At 35.5% G+C, this 17,702-nt stretch overlaps 1 protein-coding gene across 12 annotated transcripts in view; it reads right to left on the reverse strand.

Moving 5' to 3' along the window:
• HDX (highly divergent homeobox) overlaps positions 1-17,702 on the reverse strand; it is a 262,642-nt gene that overhangs the window by 54,512 nt on the left and 190,428 nt on the right. For all 12 annotated transcript variants that reach the window (XR_013825636.1, XM_079909948.1, XM_079909945.1 and 9 more), the window contains one exon: positions 13,897-14,043. Coding sequence is in view for 11 of the 12 variants with exons in the window: in XM_079909948.1 (XP_079766074.1) it covers positions 13,897-14,043 (147 nt within the window). In the remaining variant the exon portion in view is untranslated. The remainder of the gene's footprint in view (positions 1-13,896; positions 14,044-17,702) is intronic.

Genomic DNA, 17,702 nt, shown 5'->3' on the forward strand with positions numbered 1-17,702 from the left:
TTGTATCCATTCAGCCAGTCTCTGCCTTTTGGTTGGAGCATTTAATCCATTTACATTTAAGGTAGTTGTCGATATGCATGTTCCTATTATCATTTTCTTAATTGTTTTGGGTTGTTATTGTAGGTATTTTCCTTCTCTTGTGTTTCCTGCCTAAATAAGTTCCTTTAGCATTTGTTGTAAAGCTGGTTCGGTGCTGCTGAATTCTCTTAACTTTTGCTTTTTTGTCAAGATTTTAATTTTGTCGTTGAATCTGAATGAGATCCTTGATGAGTAGAGTAATCTTGGCTGTAGGTTTTTCTCTTTCTTCACTTTAAATATGTCCTGCCACTCCCTTTTGGCTTGCAGAGATTCTGCTGAAAGATCACCTGTTAACCTTATGGGGATTCCCTTGTATATTATTTGTTGCTTTTCCCTTGCTGCTTTTAATAATTTTTCTTTGTATTTAACTTTTGATAGTTTGATTAATATGTGTCTTGGTGTGTTTCTTCTTGGATTTATCCTGTATGGGACTCTCTTTGCTTCCTGGACTTGACTGACTATTTCCTTTGCCATATTAGGGGAGTTTTCAACTATAATTTCTTCAAATATTTTCTCCATCCCTTTCTTTTTTCTCTTTTTCTTCTGGGACCCCTATAATTCGAATGTTGGTGCATTTAATGTTGTCCCAGAGGTCTCTAATACTGTCCTCAATTCCTTTGATTCTTTCTTTCTTTATTCTGCTCTGCAATAGGTATTTCCACTATTTCATCTTCCAGGTCATTTATTCGGTCTTCTGCCTCAGTTATTCTGCTACTGATTCCTTCTCAAGAATTTTTAATTCCATTTATTGTGTTCTTCATCATTGTTTGTTTGCTCTTTAGTTCTTCTATGTCCTTGTTAAACGTTTCTTGTATTTTCTCCTTTCCATTTCCAAGATTTTGTATCATCTTTACTATCATTACTGTGAATTCTATTTCGGGTAGACTGCCTATTTCCTCTCCATTTGTTTGATCTGGTGATTTTTTACCTTGCTCCTTCATCTGCTGTGTGTTTCTCTGTATTCTCCTTTTGCTTAACTTACTGTGTTGGGGTCTCCTTTTTGCAGGCTGCAGCTTCATAGTTCCAGTTGTTTTTGGTGTCTTCCCCCAGTGGCTGAGGTTTGTTCAGTGGTTTGTGTAGGCTTCCTGTGGAAGGGATTGGTGCCTGTGTTCTTGTGGATGATGCTGGATCTTTTTTTCTTGTGGCAGGGCCACATCTGGTAGTTTGTTTTGGGGGTGTCTGTGACCTTTTTTATGATTTTACAGCCTCTCTGTTAATGAGTGGGGTTGTATTCCTGTTTTGCTAGTTGTTTTACATAGGGTGTCCAACACTGTACCTTGCTCATCATTGAGTGGAGCTGGGTCTTAGCATTGAGATGGTAATTTCTGGGAGAGCTTTCATTGGTTCATAGTACATGTATCTGGGAGGTCTCTTTTGGACCAATGTCCTGAACTCGGCTCTCCAACCTCAGTGGCACAGGCCTTACACCTGGATGGAGGACCAAGACCATGTCAGCCACACAGCTCAGAAAAAAAAAGGAGAAAAAAAGAAAGGAAGAATAAAATAAAATAAAATAAAAATGTTATTAAAATAAAAAAATAATTATTAAAAATTAAAATAATATAAGGTAATAAAAAAGGAAAAGCAAAGAAAGATAGAAAGAAGAGAGCAACCAATCCAAAAAACAAACCACCAATGGTAACAAGTGCTAAAAACTATACTAAAAATCAAACAAACAAACAAAAAATGGACAGAGAGAATCCTAGGATAAATGGTAAAAGTAAAGCTATGCAGACAAATCACACAAAGAATCATACACATACACCATCAGAAAAAGAGAATAAGGAAAAATAAATCTGTATATGAGAGAAAACTAAGGAGGAAGAGGGCAACCAAATCAATAAGCAAATCTACCAATGATAATAAACTCTAAATACTAAACTAAAATAAACCTAAAATCAGAAACAAATTAGATGCAGAAGGCTGACCCCAAGCGTACAGTTGCTCCCAAAATTCACCACCTCAATTTTGGGATCATTTGTTATCTAGTCAGGTATTCCACAGATGCAGGCTACATCAAATTGATTGTGGACATTTAATCCACTGTTCCTGAGGCTGCTGGGAGAAATTCCCCTTTTTCTTCTTTGTTTGCACAGCTCCTGGGGTTTGGCTTTGGGTTTTGCCATGCCTCTGCATGTAGGTTGCCTGAGGGTATCTGTTCTTTGCCCAGACAGGATGGGGTTAAAGTAGCAGTTGTTCAGGGGTCTCTGGCTCACTCAGCCCGAGGGGAGTCAGCGGTATGGAATGTAGGTTGAGCCTGTGGTGGCAGAGGCAGGCATGATGTGGCAAGAACTTGAGGTGCACCGTGTGTTCTCCTGGGGAAGTTGTCCCTGGATCATGGGACCCTGGTAGTGGTAGGCTTAACATGCTCCTGGGAGAGGAGGTGTGGATAGTGACCTGTGCTTGCACACAGGGTTCTTGGTGGCTGCAGCAGCAGCCTTAGCATTTCATGGCCATCTTTGGTGTCTGTGTTGTTAGCCTGCTAGTGCCCATCTCTGGAGCTCGTTTAGGCAGTGCTCTGAATCTCCTCTCCTCGAGCACCCTGAAACAATGGTCTCTTGCCTCTTAGGCAGGTCCAGATTTTTCCCAGACTCCCTCCCAGCTAGCTGTGGCACACTAGCCCCCATTAGGCTGTGTTCACACAGTCAACCCCAATCCTCTGCCTGGGATCTGACCTCCAAAACGAGAGCCTCAGCTCCCAGCCCCCACCTGCCCTGGCGGGTGAGCAGACAAGCCTCTCAGGCTGGTGAGTGCTGGTCGGCGCTGATCCTCTGTGAAGGAATCTCTGTTTTGCCCTCTGCACCCCTGTTGCTGTACTCTCCTCCATGGCTCCAAAGCTTCCCCCCTGCCCACTGCCTGTCTCCACCACTGAAGGGGCTTCCTAGTGTATGGAAAGTTTTCCTCCTTCACAGCTCCCTCTCAGATGTGCAGGTCTCATTCTTATTCTTTTGTCTCTGTTTTTCCTTTTTTCTTTTGCCCTACCTAGGTACGTGGGGAATTTCTTGCCTTTTGGGAAGTCTGAGGTCTTCTTCCAGCCTTCAGTAGGTGTTATGTAGGAGTTGTTCCACATGTAGATGTATTTTTGATGTATTTGTGGGGAGGAAGTTGATCTCCACGTCTTATTCCTCCGCTTTCTTGAAGGTCCCCCCCACCTTTGTTTTTGAGTCTTGTTAATCAGTATATTTTTCTTTTTTACACTCTGACATATGCCCCATCAAGCATTTATAACTGCTGTCCTCAGAGAAGCTCATGTAGAAAAATATGTACAGGGTGATACATTAAGTAAGAGAGATAAATGCTGCACCTTAGGAAATGATCAATTCCAATTTCAGTACTTGCCAGAGGCTTTAGCTTTAACAAGACTTTGTATTTTTAAGAAATATGCAAAATAATTCTTATGGCAAGGCATAGACTTGTGAAATGGAAATGACAATAATGGTAGACTGGTAATAAAGAGATCTGGCCTCTAATCACTGACCAGCTGTGTGACCTTAGGTGAGCCATACTCCCATCTATCTACACTTTTCTTATATAAAATAAGAGTATGGTATTCAATCTCAAGATGCCCACCAGCTTTAAGTCAATATCCATGTTATATAATAGAGAGTTTACAATTTGTTTTTCATACACATTGGTGGTGGAGGGTTATATTTAATGAAAAAACAAGCTAAAAACAGTATAAGTGCAAAGAATTCTTCTATTTAAATTCATTTCAAATTTAGCCATGATCCTAGGAAAATAAACATAATCTAAAATGTAAAAACATACATCTGTTTACCATGAAATTTACTTGTCTTTCAAAATGTGTTTTTAACATTCAAACATGTGTTGTTTATATAAATATTTGACCATACAAGAGTTTGTTTTTATGTATGTCCACTACAATGAAAACACAGATGGAAAAGGCAGGCATTAAACTGAATTGCAGAGAGATAGGGGAGGGAACAAACTTTTACGGGTGACTTATGGTGCTTTACACTTATTATCCACATATGTTATCTCAAAACCACCCTCTGTTATATTATGTCCATTTACTGTTAACTGAAGCACAGAGACTAAAAAATTTGACCATGCTATATTGCAAATTCTGAAGGAGAACTGCGTTTTTCTCATGGCATCTAGAAGAGTTCTGGCACATAATAGGTGTTCGGTTTACCTTTCATGAATGAATGTCAGTAATATTAGGCAGGAACCTGGGAAAACATTCCACATTAAAGAAATGTATGTACATAATATTCAATGAAATTAAAGGGGAAATATACCAAATTTGCTTCTTAGACTTTTTTAGAAATGTAAGATATAACAAGGAAACATGAATCTAAAATTTCCACATTATTCCACAAGTAATGGCTAACTGTACATCCTGAGGCAAAGTTCATTTTGGTGATCAATAACTAGAAGGTCTATTAGACTTTTAAACATCTACATAGTTTCTACCACAATCTCAGGAATATATTTATGTGGGAAACATATTTTTATTTGCAGTTTATCTAATATTACAAAAGAAGTCCTATTACAGCACATAACCTTTTCAAAGTTTCTTTCTGCTGTGGGCATGCTGCATTTTGGAAAACCATTAAAAATAAAAAGATAGTAAGCTGTTCACTATTCTTTCCTCTAGTAGAAGTTTTAATAAGCCATAAGCAAGAAGAAAATGGTAATACTTCTTTCTTTTTCTGTATGTTAGTATTTTTATAGGGACAAAAATTTCTGCACAGTATCCATGGCTTTGAAATTTTTTAACCTCAGTTATGCCTAAAACTCCTTTATATCAAATAGAATCTTAGTGAGGAACCCTATGGTTATCTTATCTTTCATTTTGGAAGAGTATGTTTTTAGTAATATTCTGTCTCTGTGTCCTCTCTCCTGCAGTATGGGGTCTCAAGGAACCCTTATGACAGTCCATGGATCCTGAAAGCTGCTGTCATGGCACGTGGAGTTTATTAGTATCAGTGGCAGATTGAATAAAAACAAAAATGAAAAAACCTCAAAAAAGAAAAGTTGGAAGATAAATTTGAGAATATCTTACTGAAAGTATAGCAAAAGAACAGACAGATTGAATATGGAAATCTCAGGGTAACAGTTGTGCTCCAGGTGCAGAGTAACAGTTTGGAGCAGATCAGAAGTTCCAGGAGAATTTCTTTAAGATGATAAAATTGTTGTACTACCAAATGTGTATGAATGTATTGAAAGGAAGTATGTACAACTGGGGAAGGTTTTGAGGATAAATTAGTAGTAGTACCTAGAAAATTAAGCAAGCAAACATACAAAAACCAAAACCAAAGTAAATAAAGAACTCCAAGGAAACAGAATAATAGTATGCAGAAAAGGACAAAAATAATATTATACCACGCAAGTCAAATGTATAAAGCATTTACATAGTCATAATAATGTTAACACAAAATATCAAACTAACCAAAATTATGGAATAATTATACTGTGAGGATAAGAAGAGAAGAAGTATGCATGTAGGTGAAAGGATCAATAAAGAGATCTTGAAAGAGTTAGACAAAATGCCTTGCATTTCATAGTCAAAAATCAATCAACAATGCCTAACACTGAAAAATCAAGAAGTAGTGATATAAACAGATAGATGAGACAGCTAGGTGTTCCCCAATATCTTTCTCCCTCTTCCAATAATAACTGAAAGTTTAGCTGGGCACATGACTCTCTACAATATAACTACATTTGCAGCTTCCCTTGTAGTTAGGTATGACCATGTGACTAATATTTAGCCAATGGGATTTAAGTGAATATGTCTTGTGGCAGTTTCTGGGAATCCCTTTTAAAAGATAGCTAGTACACACTTTTTGTCCCTTCTTTCTCTCCATCTCTGTCATGCTGCCTGGACTGTAAATGCCATAATTTTGGACCTTGAGGACCAGGGCTACATCATAGGGATGGCAGAATGGAAGATGGAAGGCATTAGAGTCTCTTGAGGACTTCACAAGGCAGAAGGGCCATGCCAGCTCTGGACTTGTACATGGAATTGAAATATCTTGTTTAAGCCGTTGTTATTTTGAGTTTTTTTGTTATTCACAGCAAAACCTAATTCTAATTAATATACCACATTATTCAGATGGTGGTAAATACCAAAGGAATCATCTTAAAGAGTAGAAAGTACTCTGGCTATCGGGAAATGGTAGGAGGAGAGGAGTAAAGAATGTTGGTTTTGTAGCAAGTTCTACAGAACTTAGCTCCTTAAGCTATGTGCATGTATAACTTTGATTTAAAGAAACATTAAAAACAGTGACAACAAAAACACATGCTCTGTATTTCCCTAATTGTGGCTTTTGATTAGGCTCCTCATACCATGATACCACTCCAATTCCTCTTCAGTCATTTATATTCTTTTGTCACCCCTTTTGCTAGACTTAAAGCTCCTTAGAAATAGGACAAGTGTCTAACGCATTTCTAGTTCCCTGTTCGTATATATAACACATAGCATGCTCAGTAAATACAGGATTTTATTTGATTTCTCATCTGAATCCTAAAAAAAAATAAAAAGCATGGCTCTGGACAGAGCAGTATTTATTTTGAGAACACTATTTATTTTGAGAAATGTGCTCTATGATTTCTCCCTATATTTCTCCCTCTTTCTTCATATATGTATGAGAAAATACTTTATTTCTTCCTCTGGAAGAGTTCTGCATTTTGTCCTTTTTCTTTAATAGTACTTCATTCTTGATTTTCTGTAATGATCCTCCAGTGTGAGCTGAATCCTACTTATACTTGCTCACAAGAGTCAATTGTTAGCATCTCTTTTGAACTCTGCATTGAAGAAGCCATGGAATCAGCCATGGCAGGAATCTTTATATCATAGAAATCAACAAATGTTATAAATCAGGGCTTTTTTTTCCTTAAATAGCTGGTTGTTAAATACCACCATACGTCTGCCACTATCTAAATCTTATACAAGTATCTTTTAAATGGAATGTAAACTACAGTTCCCACGACTGATCAATATAATTTTTCAATCTATCATTCATTATATAATATGTGAGATGTACAGTACTCCCCTATTATCTGAATGAATGCCTGAAACCAGGGATAGTATCGAACACTATATATACTATGTTTTTTTTTTCTATACACACACCTACAATAAAGTTTAATTTATAAACTAGGCACAGTAAGAGAATATCCAAGTTGCCAGCATCACTACTCTTGAGATTTGGGGCAATTATTAAGTAAAATAAGGGTTACTTGAACACAAGCACTGAGATACCATGACAGTCAATCTGATAATTTAGATGGCTACTAAGTGACTAATGGGTGGGTAGCATATACAGCATAAATACACTGGAGAAAGGGATGATTCACATCCTAGGATGGAGCAGGAGGACACAAGATCTATCATGCTATTCCAAACAGAGCACAAATGAAAACTTATGAATTGTTTATTTCTGGAATTTTCCATTTAATATTTTCAGACTGCAGTTGAGCACAGGTAACTGAAATTGCAGAAAGCAAAACCACAAATAAGGGGGGAGTACTGTATTTCAGATCACCTCATGCAATTTTATGAAACTTATGTGCTGCCAGCTGTGCTAAGAGGGCAGATATCTCATGCAATTTTAAAAACAGTGTTATCAAGATATATTTAACATGCCATACAACTCACTCATTTAATGTGTACAGTGAAAATATTTTTAACATATTCACAGAGTTGTGCAACAATTACCACTAGCTAATTCCAGAACATTTTCATCATGCCAAAAACAAACCCTATACCCATTAGCAGTCACTCCTCATTCCTCCCTCCCACCAGCCCCTAGCAGCCACAAATCCACCCTCTGTCTCTATAGATGTGCCTATTCTGGACATTTCATATAAATGGAACTATAAAATATGCAGTCTTTTGTGACTGGCTTCTTTCATTTGGCATAATGTTTTCAAGATTCATCTATTTTATAGCATGTTTCAGTATTTCATTCCTTTATATGGCTCTATAATATTCCATTATATGCATATATCACATTTTGTCTATTCATTCACTTGAACATTTTTTCCTACTTTTTTGCTATTATGAATAATGCTGTTGTGTACATCCATGTATAAGTTTTCTTTAAACAACAAATATTTGTCTAGATCAAGGCACCAGTAGACCTGGTGTCTGGTGAGAGTCCACTTCCTGGCTTGTAGACAGCCAACTTCTCCGTGTGTCCTCACAGGGCCAAGAGAGAGAAAGAGAGATGTGGCTCTTTTCATTATGGCATTAATCCCATCTTGAGGTCCTCACTCTCAGGAACTAACATAACCTAATTACCTTACAAAGGCCCCACCTCCAAATATCATCATATTGTGGATTAGAGTTTCAACATCTGAATTTGGAAGTGACACAAACAATAAGTCCACAGTAGTAATGTTTACCGAATATTCACTAATAAAAGACAAAACTGGCAATGTGATTTCTACTTTTTTCACTGAGATCACACTGCATAAGATCAAGTTATACTTGAAGATTCAATGAAAGGAAGAGCTTATTTGTGAACTACCCAGACAAGTGTGATAATTTTTGCTAAGATTAAAACTTTTCATATCAATAAAAATGATTATTTTATACACTTTTCTAACATGAATCAATGTGCAGATTGTAGGCGTAGTCACCAGTTCTATATACAAGGATTTCAAAAATTACAAGAAAAATTTGAAGGATACTTTGTTGATATTCATAAGCTTAGAGTTTCTTTTCAATTTATAGTATGCCTTTTTGATTTTCATGTTAATGATGGTAAGCTGACACAAGAATTGGCAGTTTTATTTAATTTGAATAGATATAATCTTGAAATTGATAAACTTTTCTTCAAAGTCAAATCAATTTTTCCTAAAAAAGATGAATCAATGTTCACACTCAAGATAGCTTTACCTCATTCTGTATAGGTAGCGTCACAAGATGCATCCAATTTGCTCTCCGTACAAACTCATTACTGTTACATTATCGGTACTTGAACTCTGCAGCTATCTCCAGCAAGGGTGGCAAGGGTGTCTTATTGTGTGTGTTACTTATAATCAGAAATAATACATCATCAAGTTCAAAACTTTTATTCCTGGAGGTCATTAAAATTCATCTTTTTGTTTTCATGGGGCATCGCCCTCAAGTGTGTTCTGGGTAGCACTGATTCTTGGGGGTACCAACAGGAAAAAGCAGAATTGTTTTGGGAACAAGTAGACTGGAGAAACACTTGGTTATGGAAAGTTAATAAATTTCATTACAGCAGAACTTCACAGAGCCTTGGAGTATGTTGATACTTATACTAATCTCCTTGGGACATGGGAAAGGTATAGTATTAAGTGTTTTCCTAAGTAATTTGGAACTGGCTCCCTGAAGGGACCAGTGATCCTTAGAATATATTCAGTTCTCATTTCTTTCACCCCAGTGAAGCAGGTAATTTGTTCTCTCTCTCTCTCTCTCTCTCTCTCTCTCTCTTTTTAAACAGCTGTGAACACTGAATTTTAGAGAGTGACACCCAAAGTTATCCCATTAGTTACTGGTTGAGCCGTGAACGCTGTCACCGTAATACTAAAGTGTTAATTGAAATTCCACCTTGTATTATATGTAGAATTCAGAATTTCTGACCATTATGAATAATCAGTCTCTTAACATAGATGAATATTTTTATTGTTTCTTTGGTCCCTAGTTTATGTTTGTAGTACCATAGAACCACTTGAAGTAATACGATATAGCAACTTTTTGCCAACTTTCCAAACAAGTTAATGTTAATAATGTAACATGTAGTAGAGAGGCCATTAGTGGAGAATGCCAAAAACCTCCAAACAAAGCAAATATACTGTCTTTTAAAAATTTTATGACAGAAGAATATCTCTCGTTATTACATGCTGGCCAAATTTTGTAGTGTAAGTTCCCCATTGTTAGAAGCCCTTGTAATAATCTTTCATTAAGACTAAAGATAATGTTAATTTTACAGGACACACTTCTTTTTTTTTAAATTGAAGTATAGTTGATTTACAATGTTGTGTTAATTTCTGCTGTACAGTAAAGTGATTCAGATATATATATATATATATATATATATATATATATATATATATATATATATATACATACGTATTCTTTTTTATATTCTTTTCCACTATGGTTTATCACAGGATATTGAATACAGTTCCCTGTGCAATACAGTAAGACCTTGTTGTTTATCTCTTCTGTATATAATAGCTTGCATCTGCTAACCCCAAACTCCCACTCCATCCCTCCCCCACCCTCTGCCATTGGCAACCACAGGTCTGTTCTCTATGTCTGTGAGTCTATTTCTGTTTCGTAGGTAGGTTCATTTGGTGAGGACACACTTCTTAAATAACAAAACCAAGGGCCTTGTGTCTCACTTTGGAAACAAAGGGTAATGTTCTACTTTGTCAATCTTGATCAATAAAATATTATTATAGAAACACAGAGAGTTCTAGCTAAATCCTTCTAAAGGAGTTTGGTGATTTCCCAGGGACTTTTGAATGGTCATTTTTAGAAGATCACGAGGTTGGATTCAACAATACTCCAGTGCTGGTGCATTGATATTGCTGACTAATTATTGGGGGATATAGTTATCCTTTCTTTTCTTTATATGATAGACATTATACCAGTTAGTGATTTTCTTTTGGAATTCACAAAGTTCAAGTGGTAATGTAAGGTCCAGAACTGACCTGCTTATAACTTCAGTGAATAATTTACCATCCATGAGTCTTATTTTCAGTAATCAGGCAACATCAGATGCCATTATGTACTAAAACTTGTATAAAAATATTGTTGGATAAAAAGAAAGTACCATTTCATGGTTGTTTTCCTCTTGTATGACTTATCTCTTCAAGTAGAGCAAGAACTAAGATTTACATTTTCATTCTAGCCCTATGGTGACTAGAATAGTAAATGACATCCTATATATTCGATTAATACTTGATATATCAGTTAGTTTTAATTATTTATTAGCAACATTTTTATCTGAAAGGTGTGACCTTGTTCTTCTATACCTCATAGGACTATTGCAAAGGAAAAATAAAATGTCACAAATGTGAAGACACTTAAAGCAATGACCCCTTAACTGATGTCCCTGTGCAATGTCAGTCTTTTGAAAAAAGTGTTCTGTAGTCATATATGTTGAAATGATGTTGCATAATTCTACACCTCTCTCTTCAAGCACATTTTTTTTACATCTTTATTGGAGTATAATTGCTTTACAATGGTGTGTTAGTTTCTGCTTTATAACAAAGTGAATCAGTTACACATATGTTCCCATATCTCTTCCCTCTTGCATCTCCCTCCCTCCCATCCTCCCTATCCCACACCTCTAGGAGGTCACAAAGCTCTGAACAAACTATTATCTGCAATAAAGAAACAAGCTGCTCTGGTCTGAATAACAAAAAAAAATGATGAATTGATGTTATCAATGTAGATGTAAACACTAAAGGAAATACCTTTTTTTTTTTTTTGCTTGATGCAATTATTGGAAACATTTTAAGTATGTTTGCAACAACTTAGTTATGTGACTCTACAGTTGGGAAGTAGCCTTGGGGGGGTTCCAAGACCCATCGGGGATACCAAAATCCACAGATACTCAAGTCCCATAGTTGGCCCTCCATACGAGAGATTTTGCATCTCCATGTATAAGTTTTTGAGTGGACATACTTTTCATTTCTTTTGAGTGTATACCTAAGAATGGAATTGCTGTCATATGGTAACTCTATGTTAAAAATTTTGAGGACTGTTTTCCAAAGTGGTTAAAACATTTTATATTTTCACCAGAAGTGTATAATGGTTCCAATTGCTCCACATCCTGGCCAACACTTATTACCTGTCTTTCTTATTATAGCCATCATAGTGGGTGTTAAGAGGTATCTCATTGTGGTTTTGATTTCCATAATGACAAATGATGTCGAACATATTTTAGTGTATTTATTGGCCACTTGTACATCTTCTTTGGAAAAATGACTATTCTAATCTATTGCCCATTTTTAAATTACACTATTTGCCTTTTTATTATTGATATGTAAGAGTTCTTTACATATTCTGGATAAGATCCTTATCAGATATTTGATTTGAACATATTTCCTCCCATTCTGTGGGTTATCTTTTTCACTTTATTGATGGCATTGTTTAAAGCACCTCATACAATTTTTTAAATTAATTTTTATTGAAGTATAGTTGATTAACAATGTTGTGTTAGTTTCAGGTATACAGCAAAATGAATCAGTTATACATATATCCATTCTTTTTCAGATTCTTTTCCCATAGAGATTATTACAGAGTATTGAGTAAAGTTCCCTGTGTTACAGAGTAGGTCCTTTTTGTTACCAATTTTATATATAGTAGTGTGTATATGTTAATCCCAATCTCCTAATTTATCATTTCCTGCCACATTTTCCCTTTGGTAACCATAAGTTTGATTTCAAGATCTGTGAGTCTGTTTCTCTTTTGCATATAAGTCCATTTGTATCATTTTTAAAATTACATCCCACATATAAGTGATATCATATGCTATTTGTCTTTCTCTGTCTGACTTACTTCATTTAGTGTGATAATCTCTAGGTCCATTCATGTTGCTGCAAATGGCATTATTTCATTCTCTTTTTATGGCTGAGTAATATTCCATTGTATATATGTACCACAACTTCTTTATCCATTCCTCTGTTGATGGACTTTTAGGTTGCTTCCATGCCTTGACTACTGTAAATAGTGCTTCAGTGAACATTGGGGTGTATGTATCTTTTTGAATTTTGGTTTTCTCTGGATATATGCCCAGGAGTGGGATTGCTGGATCATATGGTAGCTCTATATATAGTTTTTTAAGAAACCTCCATACTGTTCTCCATAATGGTTGTACCAATTTACATTCCCACTAACAGTGTAGGAGGGTCCTATTTTCTCTACACTCTCTCCAGTATTTATTGTTTGTAGATTTTTTGATGGTGGCCATTCTGACCAGTGTGAGGCATTTTTCAGAGAACTAGAGCAAAAAAATTTAGAATTTGTATGGAAAAACAGAAGACCCCAGATAGCCAAAACGATCTTGAGAAAGAAGAATGGAGCTGAAGGAATCAGGCTGACTTCAGACTATACTACAAAGCTACCATAATCAAAACAGTATGGTACTGACACAAAAACAGATACATAAATCAATGAAACAGGACAGAAAGTCCAGAGATAAATCCATTCACCTATGGTCAACTAATCTATGACTAAGGAGGCAAGAATATACAATGGAGAAAAGACAATCTCTTCAATAAGTAGTGCTGGGACAACTGGACAGCTACATGTAAAAGAATGAAAATAGAACCCTCCCTAACACCATACACAAAAATAAACTCTAAATGGATTAAAGACCTAACTATAAGGCCAGACACTATAAAACTCTTAGAGGAAGACATAGGCAGAACACTTTTTGACATAAATCACAGCAATATCTTTTTTGACCTATCTCCTAGAGAAATGGAAATAAAAACAAAAATAAACAAATGGGACCTAGCAAAACTTTAAACGTTTTTCACAGCAAAGGAAACCATAAACAAAATGAAAACACAACCCTCAGAATGGGAGAAAATATTTGCAAATGAAGCGACTGACAAGGGATTAATCTCAAAAATATATGAACAGCTCATGCAGCTCAATATGAAAAAAACAAACAACCCAACCAAAAAATGGGCAGAATCTCTAAATAAACATTTCTCCAAAGAAGACACACAGATGGCCAAAAAGCACATGAAAAGATGCTCAACATCACTAATTAGAGAAATGCCAACCATACAACTTTTTAAGGCTTTCATTTATGACACTCTTCAACCACAACATGAAAATTATTGAAAATACCTTACCCGAACTATTTCACAGTCAACACTCAATTCAGTTGCCACTGCTTCAATTTTCTCTCTACAAACAGAGCCAAGGCTGGTCATGCCATTGTCCCAGTACTTCTTAAGGGTGGCTAAGTCTTGGTCACTGAACTGAGTGCGGTCTTGTAGCTGTAAAAAACATTTAAAAAAATTAGAATACTCAAAGGAAAAATATTAAATCATCAGAGTGATATGTGCTAGGTTACTTTCAACAAATAAATTATTTCACAATTCTTACTCTGTGTTCCCCCTTCCTGAAATGGGCATTATCATGGTATTTATTACTATAACATGAAAGTGTGCTAGAATAAAATGAGTAAAAAATTTACCTGATAACAATTAAGCAATGTTGATAAAAATGGTTGTAGTCACATAAATAATACATATTAATTGTAGAAAATACAGATATATTTAAAAAGAAGAGAATTTAAATCGCTAACAATCCTGGAAATTACACTTGTTAATTCTAATATATGTTCTTTCAAACTTTTTTCTATAACACGTATATTCACATTCACACTACATATATTTAAAAACATACCAGTCAGGATCATGTCACAGTGTTGTCTTTTGATAAATTAATCTAGATTTACCACAGATTGGCTCCTACTAATGTTATAATAAATTAAAAGACTAAATAAGATAAATGTAATAAGATAATGTTGTTTTCAAAGAACAATCATATTTATGGCTTCAGAAAGTTTCAGAATAAGCCCATCCTTTTTACTCTTAGGGTTTTTTTGAACCAATAAACTATGGACTTTATATATTGTTTGAATTCAACGAATCCTGGAGGCATCCCTAGGAAATAAATTAGAAGCATGATAGAATAATGACCTCTATTTGTGAATAAGGAGTCATGAAAAGAAAGGTCAAAGGACTTATTCAACAGGGCACAGAGAGACCATAGCAGAGCTAGAAGTAGAAATATATCTGATTATTTTCTAGTAGCTTTATCCCTATGGTGTCTCCAATTAACTCAAGGGGTGGTAAAAAAATCTGAAAATTAACTTTAGTTAAAAATATAGGGACTTCCCTGCTGGTGCAGTGGTTAAGAATCTGCCTGCCAATGCAGGGGACATGGGTTCGAGCCCTGGTCCAGGAGGATCTCACATGCTCTCATGGAGCAACTAAGCCTGAGCCACAACTATTGAGCCTGCATGACACAACTACTGCAGCCCCCGTACCTAGAGCCTGTGCTCCGCAACAAAAGAAGCCACCATAATGAGAAGCCCGCACACCTCAACTGCAACAAAGAGTAGCCCCTGCTCATGGCAACTAGAGAAAGCCCGTGCACAGCAATGAAGACCCAATGCAGTCAATAAATAAATAAATTTATTTAAAAAAATATATATATATATGTATGCTGTTGAGGGGATATATGTATACATATAGCTGATTCACTTTGTTTTACAGCAGAAACTAACACACTATTGTAAAGCAATTAGACGTTAAAAAAATAAAAAGGAAAACAAAAGAAAAATGCTGACACGTGGAAGAAATTCTGCAAGAATATATAATAACCAACTGTATATAGGGAAAACAGAAGATTTTCACTTCCTAAGTTAAATATTGTTTAAACAATTTAATAGGAACCTTTATGACCAAAATTTTAAATAAAAATAAAATTTGAAAACTGAATATCAATATCTATATCTATCTATCTATCTATCTATCTATCTATCTATCTAACTATATGCTGCAAAATCCTGTATGTGTGTGTTTGTGATGAAAGAATGTGGTGAGAGCAAGAGTGAGAGACAGAAAAAGCCTGTGAGACTGAATGAATTGAGGACAAAAGTGGCAAATCATTATGGCATGAGATGTGAGGTTCTGTTGCTGCCTTCTACCTAAGAATAAATGATCTGGCCCCACAGAGAGGTTAGACGTCAAAGACTTCCTAGACATAAACTGCTTTCAATGTTTCCTTCCTAATTGAAATTTAAAATGGAACCCTCTCCTAAATTAGATATAGGTAACAACAGAAAATAATGTACACAACATATAAACCATGACTCAAATAAAAGAGTTATCATAACTAAAACTGATACAATACTAAACAACAGGTGCAAATTTGTCTTAAAGCTACAATCTTTTGAAAAGAAATGTTAGCTATCAGGAGGAAAAACAATATATGAATTCTCAGTTTACCACCAAGAAAGTGAAATTAGATTGTACAATTAGCATGTGTCTTTTCATAAGACATATAGTACAGTTTTTCTTTGAGTGTGTGTCAATCAATTTCCTTTCCAGCTAGATCTGTTCTTCCCCAAGTTAAAAAAAAAAACCTGATGAGTAACAGTTATTACAAGTATTGGTACTAAATTACATGTTTCCAATAAAAGAATCAAAACATGTCATCCAAGTTTCTTTTTTAATCAAGTGAAATAACCCTCAAGTTATAATATTTATAACATAAAAATCTCATTACATGTCCCTCCTATATTGATTGTACAATATTTGTGGAGCTAAAATTCTCAAAGCAAAACAAAGAGCAAAATAAATGGTAGTAAGGTTCTAGGTAGATTCAAACAATTCATAACAGGCAGCATAAATATTCCCATATTTTTCCATTGAACCAAATTCTCCACTATAATTTAGCCTACATTATTGTCAATTGGAAGGAATAATGAACAGAACACTGAACACACTGAGCCAATTAATTTGTAATTCATTTAGAGGACATCCAAAGCTGATTCATCCCTTAAATTGAACTAAATAAAAGCTGATTTGATTTGTTGGAAATGTCCTGCATTAGCAATGCTGAAGGCAACTTATGACAACGCCTGATAAGTAGAAGCTTATGGGGGAAAGGGCAGTTATTTTTAAAGCTCCTAAGAGCATATTTTAACTAAGAAAATAAATAAGGTGATAAAAATCAATTAACATTAAAACTGAATACTCATTTACTGAAGAAATAAAATGTGGGCACTTAAAGGAGAAAGCGAATTCTTCCCCGAGGAGCCTGAAGTTGAAATCAGTTTTGTCTCTCTACTGAAATCTAGAACCTAGAGGTAAGACAAGAATAAAGACACAGACCTACTAGAGAACGAACTTGAGGATATGGGGAGGGGGAAGGGTGAGCTGTGACAAAGCAAGAGAGAGGCATGGACATATATACACTACCAAATGTAAGGTAGATAGCTAGTGGGAAGCAGCTGCATAGCACAGGGAGATCAGCTCGGTGCTTTGTGACCGCATGGAGGGGTGGGATAGGGAGGGTTGGGAGGGAGGGAGATGCAAGAGGGAAGAGATATGGGAACATATGTATATGTATAACTGATTCACTTTGTTATAAAGTAGAAACTAACACACCCTTGTAAAGCAATTATACCCCAATAAAGATGTTTAAAAATATATATATAAAGCCACTTTCACTTTACAAGACAACCCTCAGCCTTAACTGCTGACTTAAGTGAGGGAGACATATTAGTCAATTATCTTGCTGATTTTGTTCAGAGTAACATTCCAGTAACCCTGGAAATCCAGGTGAAAGCTGAGGTTTGACCCATGTGACAAGACAATTGTTTTGATTTCACCTGGATTATATTGTAACACAATAGAAAAAAATCTTCTGGCCTCTTCACCAGCCTCTAGGACACTTCCAGGAATTTAGTTCTTTTATTTTTCTCTTAAAAATAAAACTAAGTGACAAAACTCTGATATTGGGGAGCAGAGTTTCCTGTTTTAAGTATGTATCTTAGTTAAATGTGGAACTGAATTATATATTTGTACATAGGAGTAACCCTTTCGAAGTGAGAACTATTAAAAAAATTCTAGCTCAATTA

This window comes from Stenella coeruleoalba, assembly GCF_951394435.1.
Source record: "Stenella coeruleoalba genome assembly, chromosome: X".
Lineage (NCBI taxonomy): Eukaryota > Metazoa > Chordata > Mammalia > Artiodactyla > Delphinidae > Stenella > Stenella coeruleoalba.